Source organism: Loxodonta africana, chromosome 8, assembly GCF_030014295.1.
Source record: "Loxodonta africana isolate mLoxAfr1 chromosome 8, mLoxAfr1.hap2, whole genome shotgun sequence".
In the NCBI taxonomy this organism is placed as follows: domain Eukaryota; kingdom Metazoa; phylum Chordata; class Mammalia; order Proboscidea; family Elephantidae; genus Loxodonta; species Loxodonta africana.
Window position 1 is genome coordinate 131,966,172 of NC_087349.1, and position 21,440 is coordinate 131,987,611.

The 21,440-nt window shown below is 51.2% G+C and overlaps 1 protein-coding gene across 2 annotated transcripts; it reads left to right on the top strand.

Moving 5' to 3' along the window:
* Positions 1–3,084: 3,084 nt before the first annotated feature.
* Positions 3,085–17,216, top strand: RASGEF1A (RasGEF domain family member 1A). Of its 2 annotated transcripts, XM_003418583.3 has the most exons (12): positions 3,085–3,951; positions 5,682–5,804; positions 7,640–7,777; positions 8,530–8,751; positions 9,359–9,433; positions 9,766–9,858; positions 10,323–10,425; positions 10,516–10,595; positions 11,457–11,648; positions 12,688–12,811; positions 13,269–13,341; positions 13,724–17,216. In XM_003418583.3, exons 1-12 carry the CDS (start codon positions 3,685–3,687, stop codon positions 13,746–13,748), a joined length of 1,515 nt encoding a protein of 504 aa, XP_003418631.2. In that variant the 5' UTR covers positions 3,085–3,684; the 3' UTR covers positions 13,749–17,216. The 2 variants fall into 2 exon arrangements, with proteins under 2 accessions (XP_003418631.2, XP_023414324.1); XM_023558556.2 differs by lacking the exon at positions 13,269–13,341.
* Positions 17,217–21,440: the final 4,224 nt, after the last annotated feature.

Genomic DNA, 21,440 nt, shown 5'->3' on the forward strand with positions numbered 1-21,440 from the left:
CTCACCAAAAGAGTCAAAAGATTGCCTACAGACTGGGAGAAAGTTTTTGGCTACAACAAATCTGATCAGCATCTGATCTCTAAAATCTATACGATACTGCAAAAACTCAACTACAAAAAGACAAATAACCCAATTAAAATATGGGCGAAGGATATAAACAGGCACTTCACCAAAGAAAACATTCCAGTAGCTAACAGATACGTGAGGAAAAGCTCACAAACATTAGCCATTAGTCAGATGCAAATCAAAACTGCAAATCAAAACTACAATGAGATTCCATCTCACTCCGACAAGGCTGACGTTAATCCAAAAAACACAAAATAATAAATGTTGGAGAGGCTGTGGAGAGACTGGAACACTTAGACACTGCTGGTATGAATGTAAAATGGTATAATCACTTTGTAAATTTATTTGGTGCTTCCTTAAAAAGCTAGAAATAGAACTACCATACGATCCAGCAATCCCACTCCTCGGAATATATCCTAGAGAAATAAGAGCCTTTACACGAACACATATGTGCACACCCATGTTCATTGCAGTGCTGTTTACAATAGCAAAGAGATGGAAGCAACCAAGGTGCCCATCAACAGATGAATGGATAAATTATGGTATGTTCACATAATGCAACACTAAGCAACGATTAAGAACAATGATGAATCCATGAAACATTTCATAACGTGGAGGAATCTGGAAGGCATTATGCTGAGTGAAATTAGTCAGTTGCAAAAGGACAAATACTGTATGAGACCACTATTATAAGAACTCAAGAAATCGTTTAAACAGAGAAGAAGGTATTTTTTGATGCTTACAAGTATGGGGAGGGAGGGAGAAAGGTATTCATTAATTAGGTATTAGACAAGAACTATTTTAGATGAAAGGAAAGACAACACACAGTACAGGAAAGGTCAGCACAACTGAACTAAACCAAAAGCAAAGATCTTTCCTGAATAGAACCGAAAGCTTTGAAGGTCAAAGTAGCAGTGACAAGGGTCTGGGGACCATGGTTTCAGGGGACATCTAGGTCAATTGGCATAGCAAAATGTATGAAGAGAACGTTCTGCATCTCACTTTGGAGAGTGGCATCTGGGGTCTTAAACACTAGCAAGTGGTTTATCTAAGATGCATCCATTGGTCTCAACCCACCTGGAGCAAAGGAGAATGAAGAACACCAAAGACACAAGGAAAATATGAGCCAAAGAGACAGAAAGGGCCACATAATCCAGAGACAACATCAGCCTGAGACTGGAAGAACTAGATAGTGCTGGGCTACAATCACTGACTACCCTGACAGGGAACACAACATAGGATCCCGGATTAAGCAGAACAGTGGGATGCAGACCTAAATTCTTGTAAAAAGACCAGACTTAATGGTCTGACTGAGACTAGAGGGACCCCGGAGGCCATGGTTCCCAGACCCCAAGACTGGACCCGTTACCGAAGCCAACTCCTCAGACAGGGATTGGACTGGACTAGAGTGTGAGCAGTGAGCTTCTTGGCTCAAGTAGACACATGAGACTATGTGGGCAGCTCCTGTCTGGAAGTGAGATGAGAAGGCAGAGGGGGACAGGAGCTGGCTGAATGGACATGGGGAATACACGGTGGAGAGGAGTGTCCTATTTCATTTGGGGGGGAGAGCAGCTGTGAGTACATAGCAAGGTGTGTACAAGTTTTTGTATGAGAGACTGACTTGATTTGTAAACTTTCACTTAAAGCACAATAAAAAAAAGTTAGCCTCTTGCACTAAAAAAAAATTGTCATTTAAAAATGACAAAATAGACATGCTATTTGGAAAGCTTATCAAATGGTTTACAAATGTGTGAAACAGAAAATGAAAGTCCCCCCCTCCCCAACTTGTTTGTGGTAAACTCTGCACTTAGTCTGGCTGTGTGTGGCCACGTGTGTTACGTGCATTATGTATGTGCTTTGTACCTACATGTTGGTGGCATTTAAAACATTACCAATAGGGACCCCACACCCACTCTGTGCAGCTAGGGTGTCTAGGTGTGTGGTCCTTAGCCCAGCTGCAGGAGCATCTGCTGCCAAGGGAGGGGAACCAGTCCCAAGCTGTGGATGCAGCTTCTCTTGGCTGCTCCTGTAGGGGCAGGTGTGGGTGGGATGCATTCCCTGGAGGACCATAGCCCCTGCGTGGCAGGAGTGTTGGGGATGAACAGTGTGACAAGTGACAAGTCCTTGCCTGGCCGATATCACTGGGCATTGAGGTGGCTGGTTGGGCTCAAGGTGGCCTGGGGCCCACTGTCTCCAGACAGGTAACTTCACCCTGAGCTGCTTCTCTCACCTGTAAAGTTGTGGGTCTGTGTCCAGCACCGGCTGCCACACCCCCCCTTAGCACCTCCTGACCAGAGCACCTCACTGCCTCCACAGCAGGAGAGGCCAGCAGATCAAAGAACGCCTTCTGTGATGACCCCAGAAGCCAGGGGTCTGCAGGCTCAACTGACAAAGTTACTGCCCAAAGGTCACCTTTGAGCCTGGAACTGTGCTATCTAGGGGGAGTTGTCCCACAGTGCCTGGGGCTCAGGTGAGGTGCCAGGGCCTGGGTCCCCACAGGAGGTGGCATGTCCCTAGGCAGTGGTGGCCCATAGAGCAGCTATAGGTTCTGAGGGACCCGCAGTGTCCCCAGGAAGACCATGTTCATTATTTCACCCCATGCATGGTCACTGAGATCTGCCAGTGGCTGGATGGGGGCATGCAAAGTGAATGGTGTAGGCAGCTCTGGCCCATGGATCAACAGTCTAGGCGTTAAGACAGGGAAGCTTCCTGGAGGTGGCAACATAATGAGGATTTCCTGTTCAGTTGAGTCCCTTTCCCTTGGCCTCAGTTTCCCCACGTGATAATGGAAGAGTTTGCTTGTCGGGGCATGAGAACCCCCTGGAGGGTCTGTTACAGCATGCGCACAGAGACCTCCCTGTCCCTGAGTTGCTGATGCAGGGTCCTGGGGTGGGGCCTGAGAATGTGCATTCTAACGGGTTTCCAGGTGCAGCTGCTGGTCCACTTTGAGTGCAGTGTTCTGTGCATCTGAATTCCCTTCAACCAGAAGTGAGGTTTAAACCTGGAGAGAGGTCACTCTCCAGGGGTCTTCCTGGAGGTCTTGCCCACCTTGCAAAGATTCTGAGCACCTGTTGGGGCTGTGCAGAGTGGGGACACAGGTCTGAAGGAGGCCTTGGGTGCACTTTCTGAATAATGGCCAGCTTCTTTCTCACTCAGGAAGATACACGCCTCACCCCGGTCTGAACAGCCTGGCTGCTTTTGTGCCTCAGACCTTGTCTACAGACCCTTGACCACTCTCCCTGTTATCCACGCCACACACAGCTGCCTCAGGACCTTTGCACCTGCTGCCTCATATGCCTAGAATGCACCTTTCTTATCCCAGAGAGTCCTCGGTCTTGTCCAAACACCACCTTTACCCCCAGGCTGCCTTGGTCATACACCCGTGCTCCTGCCCCCTGCCAGCTTTTTCTCCACCAACTTTCTTCAACCATTGGAAGTAACCCATGAGGACAGACTGTAGATCAGGCCCTGCATTGAGGTGATGTGCACAGACCAGGTGCTGAACCAGCTGGGAGCCAGGCCCCTGCCTGAGCTGATATTAATGCCCCCCCCCGGAGGTGTTTGGTGCCCTTGCCCACCCTCTGTAGCCCTGCTGGGGACTTCCCCTGTGTGCCCCATATGCCCTGGGAGGAGGGCCTCACAGGGGCACCTTTGATGCCTCACAGCCTCCTCCTTCTCTCCCAGGAAGCTATGCCCCAGACGTTTGTCTTCTCCAGCATGCTTGCACCCAGCTGTAGCAGACAGGGGCAGCCCAGCATGGGGGAGTGCAGCGGGGGTGGCCGTAGTGGCTCTGGAGACCTCGTCTTCCAAGACGGACGCCTCATCTCCGGGTCTCTCGAGGCCTTGATGGAGCACCTCGTCCCCACGGTGGACTATTACCCCGATGTGAGTGCTGGATGGGGGTGGGTGTGACGGGCCGGGGGGGGGGGCCACCTCCAGGGCAAGTGTTGGACAGGCAGGTGGGAGATGGTCCAGCCGTGCAGGGAGGCAAAGGCACAGATAGGAGCTATTCAGGCCACCCCTCCCGCCCTGCCGGAGCTGGCGCCTGAGTTCTGGGCAGGGCCTGGGAGAGGAAGAAGAGTCCCAATGGCAAGGCCAGCACCTCAGGGCCCTGTGAGGCCCCAGCATACTCCCTCTAGCCCCTTGCTAGCTAGGCAGTTGTCTGTGCATAAACTACCTGCTGGGGTCCAGGTCAATGGGTGAGTGCAGGCCCCAGGTAGACAGGAGCACCCATGTGTACATATATACCTACGTGGATGAGGGCGTGCTGTGCTTTCAGGGCACATGCCTACTGTGGGCAGGACTGGCCACCAACAGAGCTAACTGGGGCCCCTGCCTCCCTGCCTCTTCCCTCACAATGGCAGGGGCACATCGTTGGAACAGAGGAGTTCCTTGTCATCTGTGCTTCTCTTTGCCTCTGATGGGCGATGTCTCCTAGCAACTGTGGGCAGTGTGGGCTGCCTGCTCCCTTCACTGAGAGTTGCTGGAGGACCCACCTGGCCAGGCTCCGCCCACCCCTCTTGTGTGCATGGGGTGGGTGGGGTGCACCCCTCACTCCTGGGGGCAGACCCAGGCTTGTTGGCCTCCATTAATAGACACAGCTTGCAAGGGAGAGGGGGAGGGAGGAATCGCTGCCCTCCAGCCTCCATCTGTGGGCAGCTGAGTTAGCTCGGCTTCCAGGGGCTGCAGCCCACCCTCATATGTCCAGTTCTCCCTCCTTCCTAGTGCTTCTGAGGACTTCCCTTGGCATTGTCCACCCATCCATCCACCTGTCCATCCATCCATCTACCTGTTCATCCATCCATCCACCATCCTTCAAATCATCCATCTGTCCATCTGCCTGTGCAACCCACAAATGCTCTCAGGGCCCAGCCAGGGCAGGTAGGGGTAGACACAGGCTGCTGAGGGCCCAGGTGTCAGAGGTGAAAGGGGAGGGCCACAGGCCCTGAAGATGCCCAGGGCAGGGAAGGACCTCGCCTCTTACAGCACTGTCCCAGAGGAGTATCCTCAGCGGATAGTCACCTGGTGTCATGCCCCCACAGGGGATGCTACTTCCCAGGAAAAGGAAAATGGCTGGCACAAAGGAGGGACCCCCTGCCGTGTGTAGGCAGGGCCAAGGCCCGAAGATGGTCCATGACGGAGCAGGGGTATGGATCAGGCCCAAAGCTGGGCCATGGGGCTGATAAGGACATGCTGACCTTGGACGCCCCCATTAGGATTCAGAGGTGGAACAGGCTTGCGGCCTAGACCAGGGAGCACCAGGGTAGACACCAGGTCCTCAGACACAGAGCAGTACACGACAGTCCCAGGGTGGGTTAGCTCACCTCGAGGAGTAGGAGAACCCTCACATAGAAAGTCTTCTCCAGGCAGCACTTGTCAGGAAGGCTTTGTAGTAGGCGGGAGGTAGGGCTTGAGCTGTGCCTCTAAAGTGGGCAGGGTTATAAGGAGAGGGGATTCAAGGTGAAAGACAAGGTGTAGGTGTGGCTGCCAAGGGCCAGCAAGGCCATGCTCTGGGCCTGGGGCCAGCCGGCCTAACACAATGGCAAGAGCCCATGAGGGTGACCGTTGTGCCATGCCTGACCATGGTTTGCATTCTCCCTGTCTCTTTTCTCCAGAGGACGTACATCTTCACATTTCTGCTGAGCTCCCGGGTCTTCATCCACCCTCATGACCTGTTGGCCCGGGTAGGGCAGATCTGCCTACAGCAGAGGCAGCAGCTGGAGGCAGACCCTGACCAGGTAGGGACTGAGGGGGCTGTCCATCTGTCCCTCCACCTACCCTTTGGCTCCCCCAGGAGTGGAGCCTGTTCTGAGTAGCTGGCAGGTCAGGCCTCAATTGGGCCAGGTAGGCCTGCTGGGGCCCCTGGCATGCCTGACCATGGCCCCCTAGGGTACAGAGGGTGCACCCTGAGCTGGGCACTCCTCCCAGCTGAGAGTAACTACTGTTGGTAGACACCCCACCTCTCCCAGGAAAGACCCTAGCAGACCCCCAATACCTGAGGTCTCAGCAAAAGTCATGGAAAAGTAGCCAGTAGGGCCTGTGCCTCCGCCACCTCAGGCCAGGGGTCAGGTGGAGCAGACCCAGCTGGCACATGCTCATGGTGGTGACCTGCCGTTTGCATGGTGGTCCCTGTGTGTGTGAGCCAGGCTTTGGGCAATCAGGAGGGTCAGAACACCACAACGGCCACTGGTCCCTGGTTCTAGTATAGAAGACAGGGCACCCCTGTGGGATGGATCAACCAGGCACCATTCCAGGGATGTGCTGCCACATACCTGGAGGGCTGCACCTGGGCACTCAGGGGTGGCCTGGCTGTAGCAGAGTGTGGCCTGTCCCTGTTTGGTGATGAAATTCTGCACCCTTCTGGACCATGAAGTTTTGTAGAAGAGGGCTGTGGATGTGCCATTTCCCTCAGGCCACCCAAAGAGTCTGCTTGCAGTAGCTGGCGCTGGGTGGAGCTGACCCAGCAGACTCAGCCTGGTGCCTAGCTGGGCATCCATGTGGTCACCCAGCTGCACACTGCTCTGCACCAAGGCCACTGAGTGTGCAGGAGCATGTGGCCAGCACAAGTGCTACTGAAGGAGTCTGGGTGGAAGGCAAGGATAGCTGTCAGTAACTCGGGGCCAAGGGGACATAGGGGCATGGTGGAGCATGGGTGCAGGTGAAGTGGCCACCGGGTGAAGGAGTGGGCAGAGGCCGCACTGGAACCAGGCCCAAAACTGGAGGGAGAAGGGCTATGTTGTCCACCCTAGGGGCTGGGGCTGCTGAGGGGGTGGCAATGTGGAAGATGAGGGTGGCTTGGTCCAGGTCCAGGTCTACCTCCCTGAAGAAAGCAGAAGGGGGCACTCGAGATGTGAGGGACCTGTGGATGGACAGTGGGTGCATGGCATGGAGGGCGAGGGGAGGGCACGGTGGCCCAGAGGGCGGGGCTGCATGTCGGGGGGCACTCAGCGAGAGGTGAAGTCTGTCCCAGTACCTGCAGCCCCTCTGAGGCTGGGAAGGGCCCAGTGTGCCTCTCTCCCCCAGCCCACCCTATCCCAGGTGGCCAAGGCACAGAGGCTACTCCTTGTGCTGCTGGCCCCAGGCTGTCCACAGTGCCCACCCCAAATGAGGGCGATTGGGGTGCACGGACTGCCGTTCACGAGGAGTCTACAGTGTTTCTTCCCCAGCTTCCAGCCCTGGCCAAGAAGCCTGGGAGGAGGATGGCGGCAAGTGTCTTGCCCCTTCTGTAGCATGTGCCAACCTCGTTCTGACCAAGAGGGGGGGCAGGAGCCTGATGGCACTGACACTGCTCAGCTTTCACTGTGTGCTTCACTTGGGTGACTTCCAGTTATAGCAAATGACACTCATTTTCTGTGTCATGGTAGGAGTGATGAGTAGGTTTTCTGAAAATGAATTTAAGTGAAAAAGAAAATCGATTTAAGGGAAATGAGACACAAGGAGTAGTTGTGTAAGTGGTTCAGGTATGGCAAAACTAGAGGTGGGTGGCTGGGTGCCAGTCCTGTGGGTGGAGGGGGGAGTGTACATCCAGCCATCTTGTCATTGCTGGGGCTCACTCTCTACCCCGCCACCTCAGGCCAAGCTGAGTTCTTTGTCAGCCAAGATCGTGCAGCTCCTGAAGGAGTGGACTGAGGCCTTCCCCTACGACTTCCAGGAAGAGAAGGCCATGGCAGAGCTGAAGGCCATCATTCACTGCGTCACCCAGTGTGAGGAGGTAAGACCCTCCCTCTGCTCGCCTGGTGGGCTTCCACAGGACAGCTCCATATGAGTGCTGGGTCTGAGGAGATGCTGGGCTGGCCAGTACCTGGGGCTGGACTCACTTCTGCAAGCTGGGGCCATGGGGCCTACATGGCGGTGGGAGCCTCCCCAGGATGTGGAGAGAACACCAGCCCAGAGGTTGGAAGAGCCCTGTCACCTTTCTTGCCTCCCAGCTCACTCTTAGGCCTCTGGTGGAGACAGGCCAGGGCCTGGTGGAGACAGGCCAGGGCCTGCTGCAGGGGTGCTCTCCACCGGCTGCCCACCCACCAGCAGTGAGGGTGCTGGCTGTGCTCTGAAGCCCCCACTGCTCTAGTGCTAGAAAGCCCAAGGGGGCTGTGTGCAGTTCAGGGGGCAAGGGGGCCTTCCAAATGCCCTGGAGCATCCTTTGAGTCCCTCCTGCTGCAGTGGAGGGGACAGTGAGGAGCGGCCCCTGAGCCAGCCTACACCTTTCAGACCCAGAACTCTGCCCTCAGCTCCTTCCACTGAGCGGGTATCTTCCCCCTCCCCCAGCAGCCCCTGGGTGCAGAGGGACCCATGTGCCACAGGCACCTGCCCCACTCTGTCATCTCCCGGCAGGAGGTGGCTGCACCTCTTGCCCAGGGTCTGGATAGGCGAATGTGGGCTCAGATAGCACATGTGCTCGCCAGCCCTCTAGACTGGCTGCCGGCTCATGCCAATGCCCTCATTCCCAACTACCCTACCCCCCAGGAGAGCAGCACGGTGAAGAAGGCTATTACCCAAATGACGCAGAACCTGCTATTGTCCCTGGCTGCCCGGAGCCAGCTCCAGGAGTTCTGGGAGAAGCTCCGCTCACCGCCCATGGACAAAGGACCAGTCCTCAAGGCCAAGCCGCCGGCCACCCAGAAGGACATCCTGAGCGTGTGCTGTGATCCACTGGTGCTGGCCCAGCAGCTGACCCACATCGAGCTGGTCAGTGTAGTCCTGTTTCCTGCCCTAGGGGTAGAGGGGCACTGCCCAACCAGGGCCTGCTGAACCTCAGTGTTGTCCTCAACTTGGTCCTTAGGCCTGGCCATCAAGGTGCTGCCCACTGGCCAGGCCCGGCCCTGTATGCCTGGTCAGCAGGGGTGTGACATCCCTAGGCCAGCACTGTCCTGTGGTGGGTATCAAAGTGGCCCCAGGAGGGAGGAGGGACATGGGAGAAGGCAAAGGGATTTACAAAAGAGAGCCAGACTTTCCCCTACCCAGTCCCCTCACCTTGCCCCTGCCCTGGCCTGGAACGTGCCCCTGCACGGCACAGCCCCCAATGCCTACACTCCCATCACAGCTCTGTCCCTTCCCCTCCCAGAGAAAGGTCTCTTCAGACACCTAGGTTTTATGTAGGGGAACCCAGCAGGAGCTGAGGAGGGCCATGTCTCTGGCCTGTGGAGGCATGGTCCCTATAAGAAGTGGCTGAGTCTCATACTCGATGGTCTCACTGCTGCACTGAACCACCCCCCATGGCCCCAGAAGTGGCCCTACTTGGTGTGTCTGACCTGCCCAAGGATGGTGGGCTTCTCACCCCTCCCCCCACCCCCAGGAGCGGGTCCACAGCATCCACCCGGAGGACCTGATGCAGATCCTCAGCCACAGGGACTCTCTGGACAACTGCAGGGTGAGTAGGGCTCTGTGGCCCCCACTGCCTCCATGCAGGGTGGACACGGGTCTCAGCCAGCACACACCAGGGGTTGGCAGAGGACCATGTGGGTGATACGTGCTGGCGGGGGGCGCCAGGCTCAACTTGGGGTCCAGGGGGCTAGCCTGGCCTCCCAGCTGACCCCTTGGCAGACGAGCACTCTCTGGGCTCCCCTGTGAATGGGCGGAGCTGGGCCGGCCTTGGGTACCTGTCTAACTCAGCCCACCCAACCCCCTCTGGCCTGGGCATGCAGTTCCTGCTCCTTGGGGCTGGCAGGTGGGGCTCCCTATGACCTAGCATGTCTCCTGCAGTGCCGAGGGGACCAGACCAAGACCTACAGCCTGGAGGCTTATGACAACTGGTTCAACTGCCTCAGCATGCTGGTGGCCACCGAGGTATGCCGGGTAAGTCTGCACACACTGCACGGCCAGGGAGTGCCACCTTCATGCCTGATCAGGCCACCGAGGCTCTGACTTCTGTCCAGCTCGAGTGATACAATGAAACTGAAAAAGTGAATAAGCGCAGCCCCACTGCCAGGGCCTGGCGGTGCAAGCCTCCCACATGTCATCAGTGGAAAATGGGAATGACAACAGTGCCATCAACCAGCTCAGGCTCGCTTGGTGCCCAGCACAGCTTCTCATCCCGTCCCATGCTTTCTGTCTGTGGCTTCACAGCCTCCCGCAGGAGCGGGCAGTACCTCCCCCATAGGTAGTCCCCCCATCTCCTGCCTCCCACCTCTCCTGTCCTGCTGAATAGCCTGAAAGCTGCACGCCAAGGTGGCGGCCTCCTGGTCAGTGCAGCCTGGTGGGATAGTGGGTGACCACCTCTGGTGGTCCTCCTCAGCTGTGCTTACTCCTGGCTCCCTCAGATAGTGAAAAAGAAGCAGCGGACCCGAGTGGTGGAGTTCTTCATTGACGTGGCTAGGGAGTGCTTCAACATTGGGAACTTCAACTCAATGATGGCCATCATCTGTGAGTGTCCCAGTCTCATTGGCCTTCCCCCCAACCCCCGCGCTAGGGCCTACCCCTCTTGGCCCTGACCCCAACCTGCTGTCCCTGCAGCTGGCATGAATCTCAGTCCTGTGGCGCGGCTGAAGAAAACATGGTCCAAAGTCAAGACGGCCAAGTTCGACGTCCTGGAAGTAGGCACCACCGCAGCCCCACGCACTCCCACCCCGCCCTGCACTGGCTGGAGAAGGGCTCCCTTTGATGGCAGGGGAGGGCGTTTCCCCCCACCCCCGTGCCTGCCTCGGCTCCCTCAGCACCTGATGTGCATGTATTTAGCATGTATGTGCATGACTGTCGATGTATTTACCTGGCCAGTGCCTTCACCTGTAGAAGGCGAAATCATTTAAGCCCTTTGCGGCATTTGCTGCTTCACTGGGAACCAGCATCACCCAAAGTGAGTTCCACAGGGACGAAAATGCAGGGTTCTGACTCAGAGTGGAGCCACAGTCCCTGAATCTGCAGAGTGACTAAGCCAAGTCCACTGGACGCTCATAGTCCTTGAGCATCTGGGTCGCCCAGAGGCTGACAGAGTTCATTTGCAGCACTGCCCAGATATATGTGACCACCAGACCAATTTTTTGTAAACATTGTGTCTTGTGGAACTGGTCAGGTTTGGGAGGTGTCGGTATGGACAGATGAGCAAAGGAAGGAGGAAGGGAGAGGTGCGGTCTGCAGCGGGACAGGGGAGAGGTGTGGTCTTCTCTACCTGTAAAGCTTTGCTGGGGACTCTTAGGCCCATCCTGAAAGCCTCTGGACCCTGGTGCTCAGCCCCTGGGCTTCCCCTCCTGTACTCCCTAGTGGGGTGGGTGGTGGGGGGGAAGGAGGCCTCTCCTGGTGACAGGGTAGGGCCGCCCACAGGGGCAGTGACTCCCACCAGTTGTGTCCAGCTTTGCAAAGGGGCAGCCCTGAGCAAATCTGACAGGGGATGTGGGAGGCTGAGCCCCCCCGGGCAGGCATCCCAACCTCATGTAGCGTCCTATGCACCCTATCCACAGCACCACATGGACCCATCCAGCAACTTCTGTAACTACCGCACGGCCCTGCAGGGGGCCACACAGAGGTCCCAGATGGCCCACAGCAGCCGAGAGAAGATCGTCATCCCTGTGTTTAACCTCTTTGTGAAGGACATCTACTTTCTGCACAAAATTCACACTAACCGCCTGCCCAATGGGCAGGTGAACTTCAAGGTTAGCTCAGCCCCCCGGGGTCCAAGGGCAGGGGCTGGCTGTCCCAGCACAGGCAGGGTGGAGACCCAGGTGGTACAATAGTTGCAGTCAGTAGCTGGTCATGCCCAGGCCTGAGGGTTTTCTGAGCACTGCCTGTGGATCTCAGAAGGGCCCTTGGGACCCAAACTCCAGGATGGGTCATGGGTTTCCTAAGCCACAGAGGCTTTTTGACAGGGAGGAACACGGGCTGGATGATCTAATTACTGAGTCTGGAGCCACAGGAAGCCTGTATTTCACCAGGACCCTGGTTGTAGTGCTGGCCCAACCAGGGAGCCAGAGAAGGGGCCACGTCCAGTGGCCTGGGGGCCAGGACGGCTTTAGGCAAGAAGGGACTTGAGCAGAGAGGAGAAGGCAAAGGAATCTAGATAGAGGTGAGGAGCCTGCTTGGGTCCTAATGGCTCCTGGCTGAGGGGTGGTGGGCAGGGGCACAGAGGTGATTGGGATGTGCGTGCCAGGCTCTCTGAAGCTCATACACGCAGGTAAGGAGTTGGGGTGGGGGGGGACTGTGGATTCTCACATAGGTCCCAAGAGTGTGACAGATGACATTTTTTGGCTGGTGTGCCATGCTAGGCACGGTTGGGATGCCTGCTTCAGCCCTAGGCTTCCCAGGGGAGGGGCGGATGCTGGGTAAGTCTGCACACACTGCACGGCCAGGGAGTGCCACCTTCATGCCTGATCAGGCCACCCAGGCTCTGACTTCTGTCCAGCTCGAGTGATACAATGAAACTGAAAAAGTGAATAAGCGCAGCCCCTGATGGCCTAGCAGAGGGCAGGACAGGGTGGCCCAGGGACACCTGCTGGCCCTGTGCTTCACAGAGTGCCCACACTGTCTTGCGTAATCTCCCCACACGAGGTCAGTCATGCAGGGCCATAGCCCATTTCAGTGGGGCCCATGAAGCAAGCAGCAGAGCTAGATTAGAACCTGTGTCCCCAGGCCCCAACCAAGGATCTGAAACTTAAAGTGACAAATGAATGTCCAGTTGGTTTTCTGCCCATTTAGAAATTTTGGGAACTCTCCAGACAAATCCATGACTTCATGATGTGGACACAGGTGGAGTGTCCTTTCGAGAAGGACAAGAAGATTCAGAGCTACCTGCTCACGGCGCCCATCTACAGTGAAGAAGGTGAGGACACACCTCCAGGGCTGTGGTGCCCACAGTCCTACCTAGGACTGCATGGTCACCCTGGAGGCAGCCTATTATCCCACTTTGCACAGGGCCGCTCTGCACACAGGGGTGAGTGTGCAGTGGGTCATGAGCAGATGACAGCGGAAGGGTAAGGACAGAAGAGAGGATTGGGCTCCAAGGGCCCCTCGAGAGAACCAGAATGTGGTCAGGGGCAGGTGCTGTGGAAAGAGGGAGGCTTCCCAGAGTCCCCAGAGTAGCCTGGGAGCTTCAGGCCCTACAGGGCAAAGACCTGTATGTGAGCCCAGGCCCAAGGTCACTGTCCCTTGATCCGGGAATTCCCTCCTGGGCCCAGTTGGACCCTTGGAAGGGACAGCTTGAGCAGGAGGGACAACTGAGTGTGGACAGCAAACTGACCTCATGGGCCTTGGTTCTGAGGGGCTTTCCTGTCATTCAGCTCTCTTCATCGCCTCCTTTGAGAGTGAAGGTCCTGAGAATCACATGGAAAAAGACAGCTGGAAGACCCTTAGGTAGGAGAACTCGAGGGCCACTTATGAGCCCCTGGGCCAGCCCAGTGCAAAGTCTATGAGGAAGGGAAGGACAGGGGGTGGAGAGGGCACAGCAAACCCAAGGGGAGGAGGGTATCATGGATCTTGACTGTTGTAAGAGCATGTCACCCAGGTTAGGCAGAGGTAGTAGCCCTTCCACTTGCAGAGCTTCAAAGCATGGAACTCGCAGATGGTGGGAGGTTGAGAACTGGCTTGAATGTCCCTAACTCCTCCCCTAGTGGCTGCTTCTTGGAATTGCAGCCCTTACCCTCAGCGCAAGGTCATTAGCTCCCAGCTCCCCAGAGGAAGGAACCGGCAAACCCATTGCTGCCTAACCATGTCCTTTTTCCATACTCACTTCTAGGACCACTCTCCTTAACAGAGCCTGAAGGCTCAGGATGCAGCCTGTGGAAATGAAATGAAGCACACAAATGAGCATGCTTTAATCCTGATAAGGGTTTAGGTGAAGGAGGCCTCACTGGTTGGGGTCCATTTCGTACATATCTTTTATGAAAAAGAAATGGTAATTATTTCATGCATCAGCCTTTGGCTCTTACAGAAAAAGTTTTTGGTTTATTTTAAATAACAGGGCAGGGTCCTGTTTCAGGGAGTCGGGGGGAAGGGGAGAGTATCATGGGAGACGGCATCCATGATAACATCTTATTCTAATGAAATGTAGAATTTTATTTTCTACTTTTGATTATTAACATCTTAAGAAAAAAATATTTTAAAACCCAACCAAAACCAACATAAGCCCTGCCTGCTCGGACACCTTTCCAGCCATTGTCGCTGATGTCGGGGTTAGTGCCTTAGAGGGTACTGAAAGGGTCCGTTCTTCCTGCTCGGCCTTCTAGCCTGAAGTGAGCCAGGACAGCCAGGGCAGACGCCAGAGAGTTCTGTCCTGGGCCCCAAGGCTCCCGGCCCTTGAGCACAGGCCAGCAGAGTTCTAGAGGAAGGGCTAGGGTGGCCAGGAGGTCTCATGTGCATATTTCAGGAAGTGAACCTTTGAGTACAGGGTTTCCAAAGTTTACATTTTTCTTTTCCTTTATCAGGGATTTGTCGGGTGGGGAAGGGCAGGGAGACACCAGGTCTGTACAGAAGCTACAGGGTTGCCCACCTGGCAGCAAATTTTCTGTTGGGATATGTCTCACAAATTATTCTTCAACTGAATTTTAGGAAATAAGAAAATCTAAAATAATGCAAGGGAGGGAGTGGTGAAATGCTGCCAGTTTTTAAGTTGTGACTGAAAGACACACTTGGTTGTAATGAAGAGAATACAAAGTAGATTACAGCAGGGTGACATTTAAAGCCGTTGTGTAAACCCAAGTAAACCCACTTCTGTTGTCAATTCTAACTCACAGCGGCCCCATAGAGTTTCCAAGGCTATAAATCTCTGTGGAAGCAGACTGCCACATCTTTCTCCTGCGCAGCAATGGGTAGTTTCAAACCGCCGACTTTTCAGTTGGCAGTCGATCACTTTAACCACTGTGCCACCAAGGCTCCTGTAAACCCAAGTACAAACTGAAAATAAGCTGTTTTATGAGTCAAGGATCTTGGGGCCTGCACTTCTGCCCCACTCTGGTTGGGAGACTCCCCTAATCAGAATCCTGAAACAGAAGTTAGCTAGACCATTAATTGCTGGAGTCCATTCAAATAAAACTGCCCAGCACTTGGAGACATACCCTGCGCTCACATTAGAAGTGTCAGTTCCATGCTCCCCATCTGACTGGTGAGGGGACAGTGACAAGATTCTGCTCCCTGAGAAAGCTGGGTGCCATCTGTCCACCTGTCTCCTGCCCCTTGCAGTGGGGTTTTGTTCCTGCGCAAACAGACTTGGAACTAGTTGTGCTTGCCTCTCGGCATGCCTTTCTTCAGCAGAAGCCTCACGTTGGGAAGCCTGGGTGAGCTGGGCCAGCTCCTAATGCCTGGAGTTAAGGTGCCTGCAGGGAGTCTGGCTTAGGAAGGGCAGTGACTGCGCATAATCTGTTGCTCATGTTCTCTCCGCCCTGGGTTGTGTAAGATTGTCTGCACTGTATTGTTACAGTGTTTGTACTTTTTCAGATATTCTAGATAGTACACATTGTATATCGATAGTACACATTGTATATTGGTAGCACACATTGTATATTGTAGTACATATTGTATATTGATAGTACATATTGCTCTGTTTATGTATTTGAGATAAAGAAAGGCCTAAAACTTGAGAATATATATTTGAAATACAATGTTAGAGCATTTTCTGTACATATGTTAAAGAGCTTTCACATAAATGTGCACTTCACTGGGTCATCAATTTTAGTACCTACTTGAAATGGTGTCTATGTTTGCTACTTAATTTTCCCAGTTTGATACACACCCTTCATATGCTGTCTCAGTATTTTGAAATACGCTGTTATAAAGCTGTACTGTGATGCAGGATGACTGGACGTACTTGCATCAATAAAAAGATACATTGCTCCTCCTCAGGCACCTGGTCTCTGTGCACACAGACACCCTGCTGCTAGGGAGGAGGGTGAGACTGTGGGTGCCCACACTGATGGGATGGGGCACGGAGTGTTCAATTTATGGTTACCTTTCCAAATCCAGAACTAGGCACATTCTGATAAAGGGTTTTTCATGTAAATAATCCAAAACTAAGAAAAAGTTGTTCGGGAGCATCGTTGGAGGCCTGTTTTCCTCAAAGGCAGCTCCAAAGAGACAGCGGCTGCTTTTCGTATTGCGTGGTCACGAGTTAAACAGAATTAGAAAGTTTCCTTCATCGCAGGACTTGTCAGAACCTTCCGTGTGGCAATGGGCACTGTGAATCTCACTGTGGGGAGGCGAGGCTAGGGGTGCAGGCTGAAGAGCACCTGTTAACATCTTTCTGCAGAGCTGTCTGTAGAACACAGTTTTAGGTGGGCTCCTTCTGTTGTAATGAGTTGCATTCAAGAGCACTTAATAAAAGGGGCTTATTTGGGATTGAAGAGAACTTGCAGAGTTGAGGGAAAAGAACTGAGACCCAAATGGGAACGGGAACGCCTGCATGCTTCTCTCCATGCCTGCCCAGGCTGGATCAGGTCACTTGTTACAAGTTCTTACTGAACTTTACCCTGCTCCTTCAGAGCTAATTCAGCTAATTTTCAACAATTTGTTCAGTGTTTGTCATTCCCTTAGACCCGCACTGCCCAACAGAGCTTTCTTTAGTGATGGAATGTTCTAGATCTGTGCTGACCACTACAGTAGCCACTCACCATATATAGCTATTGAGCACTGAAATGTGGCTAGTGCAACTGAGGAAATAAAATCTCTAACTTCTTTCACGTTTACACAGCTAATGCCCTGCATTGGACAGAGGCTGGGTCTGTTGGCCTTTGTCATCTGCTGCCCCTCTCACCTCACGAAGCAGATGGTGCACAAGAGGGGCTCAGATGTTTGTGGAGGAGATGAGGATACCTGTGAGGACACCTTAGTGCCTTCTGGATAAACAACAACAATTTGTAGGTCTTTAAATGTAATGGTATCCTTAATTTTCTGGTAAAGTTAATTTTGGAAGTCTCTACCTACCTCAGCTGAACTGATGGGAAAGCATGTGGTTTGTGCCTTGGACACCAGGGCTTCATCTGGGAATGTGAGGTGAGCTTGTATGAACAGTGATGGAACTGTCCCTCACTTTTTGGGAAGTTCCTTTAGGGCAGTGGTTCCCAAAGTGTCTCTCCAGATCCAACAAATCGGAAACACAGAGGAGCCCGGCAATCTGAGTCGAACAACCCCCATAGACTGAAGTTCTTCGTGAGATCGTTCCTGCCTGCTTTTACAGGCCACCTCTCATAAGTGGACTCTACATTTCAAGCATACGTGTCACATGTTTGTCAACCTACTGCCGTTAGATCTCTTTTGCATGTGCTCCCTTCTTAGAGCATTTGCACCCCATTCTCAACACCTGTTCAACTCCAGCTCATTCCTCGGGAGTCTACTTAGACAACACTCTCCCTCAGGACATGTCTTCCCAGAGTTGCTCCTCCTCCCTGTGCTCTGCCTGCCAGGCCTTGCCCCCTCATCACGCTTATCAGTGGGCTGTCATCATATGTTTGCAAGTCTGTCTCTTGCACTCAATTCTCCGTATTTTCTGTGTAGGAGCCACTTCTCTGGAAAACCAGGACTGGTATAACACAGAGTTCATAATAGGCCCATGTGATGAATGTTCCTTTCACCTTACACATACTTCAGGAGCAAGGATATTTACTAAGGCTGTAGTGACTTCTATGACAAACCAAAGATGGTTTGTAAAATACACGGATACTACACCTATATGTAAAACATACATCATGTTCCTCAGGGAGGCAAAATGGGGTAACTGTGAGAGCAAAGACTCTATTTGGATTTGAATTCATCTCCAGTTCCTAGCTGGATAGTCTTGGATGAGTAATTCACTTTTTTTAAGCCTCAATTTTCTTCTTATTAAAATGATTATTATAATAATATCTATCTCATGGGGCTGTTGTAAGATTAAATGACACAGAGCACTGTGCCTGGCATATTGTAAGCAATCATTTTTAGCTATATATCCACTACAGTGATGAAACAGCACATCTCTTAGTGCAGAATCTTTAGAGAAAAATAAAATATTACAAGCACTCATCTCAAAAGAGCACCTGAAGTCTTGGACAGTACAATGGCATGCTGACATTACTGAAGCATCACTAGTTTCATAAATTTAACTGGTATGTAAACATACATGGGAACCCCCCCACCCAGTTTGGTGTTTAAAAATACTATATAAAGGAAAAATCTACTACCCACCCGCAGGCTGGTAACAGATTGTGCCAATACAATCTCTTTTATTCCAAAAACAAAGTCACGGTACTCTAAGGGAGGTGAGGAGCTGCCAAAGAACATCACACATCCACCCCATATGCCCAGGACTCTCAGGTGTGGATGTGCAGCAACAGTGTTGGGTAAACAATGTTGTGATGAGTATAAGGAAGTCAGGGATGCACCTGTCCATTCTGGCAGCATGAAAGACAGTGCTTGCCTGCTGAAACATCCAAAAAAGTTATGTAAAACTTAAAACTCCAGGGGATAATGGCACCTAACATTAGTGCTCCTAAATATATGAAACAGATACTGACTGATATGAAAAGACTAACGGACAACTTCACAATAATATTTGAGGACTTCAATATACCACTTTCTATTTTGGATAAAACCAAACCCACTGCTATTGAACCAATTCTGGCTGATAGAGACCCTATAGGACAGAGTAGAACTGCCCCGCAGAGTTTCCAAGGCTGTAGTCTTTACAGACGTAGACTATTACGTCTTTCTCCATGGAGCGGCTGGTAGGTTCAAACTGCCAGCCTTTCAGTTAACAACCAAGCACTTAACCACTGTGCCACCAGAGCTCCTAATTATGGAGAGAACATCTAAAAAAGGAGATCAGTAATAAGATACAGGACTTAAATTATACCATAAGCCAACTAGACCTAATGGATATATACAGGACACATCACCCATAATCAGAAGAATACACACTTTTCTCCTGTGTACATGGATCATTTTCCAGAATACACTATATGTTAGGCCACAAAAGAAGTCTCAACAAATTTAAAAATGTTGAAATTATTCAAAGTATCTGACCACAAAGGAGTAATATTAGAAATTAACAGCAGAAGCGAAACTAGAAAACGCACAAATTCATGGAATTTAAACAATGCACGGTTAAATAACTATCAAGTCAAGGAAGAAATCAAGAGTGAAATAAATACTATGAGACAAATGAAAATGAAAACACATCATCCCCCTCCTTGTCTCTTATAATGTATTTTGATATAAAATATATTCTATCATACCAATAAAGAGAACAATGAAAAGGAAATCAGGAAAATGATACCATTTATAACAGCCCCTAAAAAAATAAAATACTTAGGAATAAATCTAACCAGGGATGTAACACACCTATACAAAAAAACTACAAAACACTACTGCAGGAAACCAAAAGAGACCTACATAAATGGGAGAACATACCATGCACATGGATAGGTAGACATAACATTGTGAAAATGTCCATTCACCCAAAAAAAAAAAAAACCCCAATCTCCAAATGCAATGTAATCCTGATCCAAAATACCAAAAGCATTCTTTAATGAGATGGGAAAACTAATCATTAACTTTATATGGAAAGGGAAGAGGCCCTGATAAGTAAAGCACTATTGAAGAAGAATAAAGCAGGAGTACTTGCACTACCTGACCTCAGAACCTACTATGGGCAGCTACGGTAGTCAAAACAGCCTGGTACTAGTACAACCACAGACAAATTGACCAATGAAACAAAATCGAGAACCTAGATGTTATTCCATCCATCCATCCATCCATCCATCCATCCATCCATCCATCCATCCATCCATCACCTAATCTTCGATAAAGGCCCAAGTCCATCAAATGGGGAAAAGCACTCTTTTTAAGAAATGGTGCTGGCAAAACTGATGTCCATCTGCAAAAAAATGAAACAAGACCCACACTTCACACCACATACAAAAAAAAATTCAAAATGGATCAAAGACCTAAATATAAAACCAAAACTACAAAGATCATAGAAGGAAAAATAGGGTCAACTCTAGAGGCTGTGATACACACTAACAGGATACAAATCCTAATTAACAATATACAAACACCAGAAGACAGAAGATAAGCTAGATAACTGGGATCGTCTAAACATTAAACACTTATGCTTATCAAAAGACTTCACCAAAAGAATAAAAAGAGAACCCACAGACTGGGAAAAAAATTTTGGCTTTGACAAATCAGACAAAGGTCTAATCTCTGAAATCTATAGGAAAATCCAACACCTCTACTGCAACGAAAAGACAAATAATCCAATTAAAAATGGGCAAAGGAAATGAACAGACACTTCCCCAGAGAAGACATTCAAGTGGCCAACAGACACATGAGGAAATGCTCACAATCACTAGCCATTAAAAAAAAAAAAAATGAAAGGGCTGACTCAAGACGGGGAGAGTAAGTGGGAGTAGGGAGTGAGATGTATGTAAACTTATATGTGACAGACTGATTGGATTTGTAAACGTTCACTTGAAGCTTAATAAAAGTTATTATAAAAAAAAAAAAAAAGACAAATGCAAATCAAAACCACAATGAGATACCGTCTCACCCCAACATTACTGGCACGAGTCAAAAAAATAGAAAATAACAAATGTTGGAGAGACTGTGAGAAGATTCGAACTCTTATGCACTGCTAGTGGGAATGCAAAATGGTACAACCATTTCAGAAAATGATATGATGCTTCCTTAAAAAGCTAGAAATAGAAATACCATATGGTCCAGCAATCCCCCTCATAGGACTATACCTAGAGAAATAAAAGCTGTCACACAAATAGACATATGCACGCTCATATTCACTGCAGCCTTGTTCACAACAGTGAAAAGATGGAAACAACATAGATGCCCATCAACAGATGAATGGATAAACAAACTATGGTACATACACACAACGCAATACCACATAATCATAAAGGACAATGATGAATCTGCGAAGCATGTCACAACATGGATGAATCTGGAGGGCATTATGCTGAGTGAAATAAGTCAATCACAAAAGGACAAATATTGTATGAGACCACGACTATAAAAACTCATGAAAAGGGGGCGGGGCCAAGATGGCTGACTAGGTAGAAACTACCACGGATCTCTCTTGCAACAAAGGCTCGGAAAAACAAGTGAATCAATCACATACATGACAATCTAAGAACGCTGACCATCAAACACAGAACTAAAGAGTTGACCTAAGTGACAGGGGAGCAAAAAGCCGCTCCCTGAAGCAGTGACTGCTTCTGGAACTGGTTTCCCGCTCCACAGCCTTGAGCCCTCATGGTTCCCCGGTGCCAAGTGGCAGGGCTGATTGCGGCTTGCTGAGGTGGGGCAGGCACGGGACACAGCCGTAACCCCTAGCCCCCTGGGGTAACCTTGGTAGAGACTCAGCCAGTGCAAGCAGCCTGCATACTGACACGGCTAATGAGAGAACAAGCAACCACGGGAAGCCTGGAGCCAGTGTCCCAGTCAGAAAACCTTGGCACTGGGCTTTGGACTGG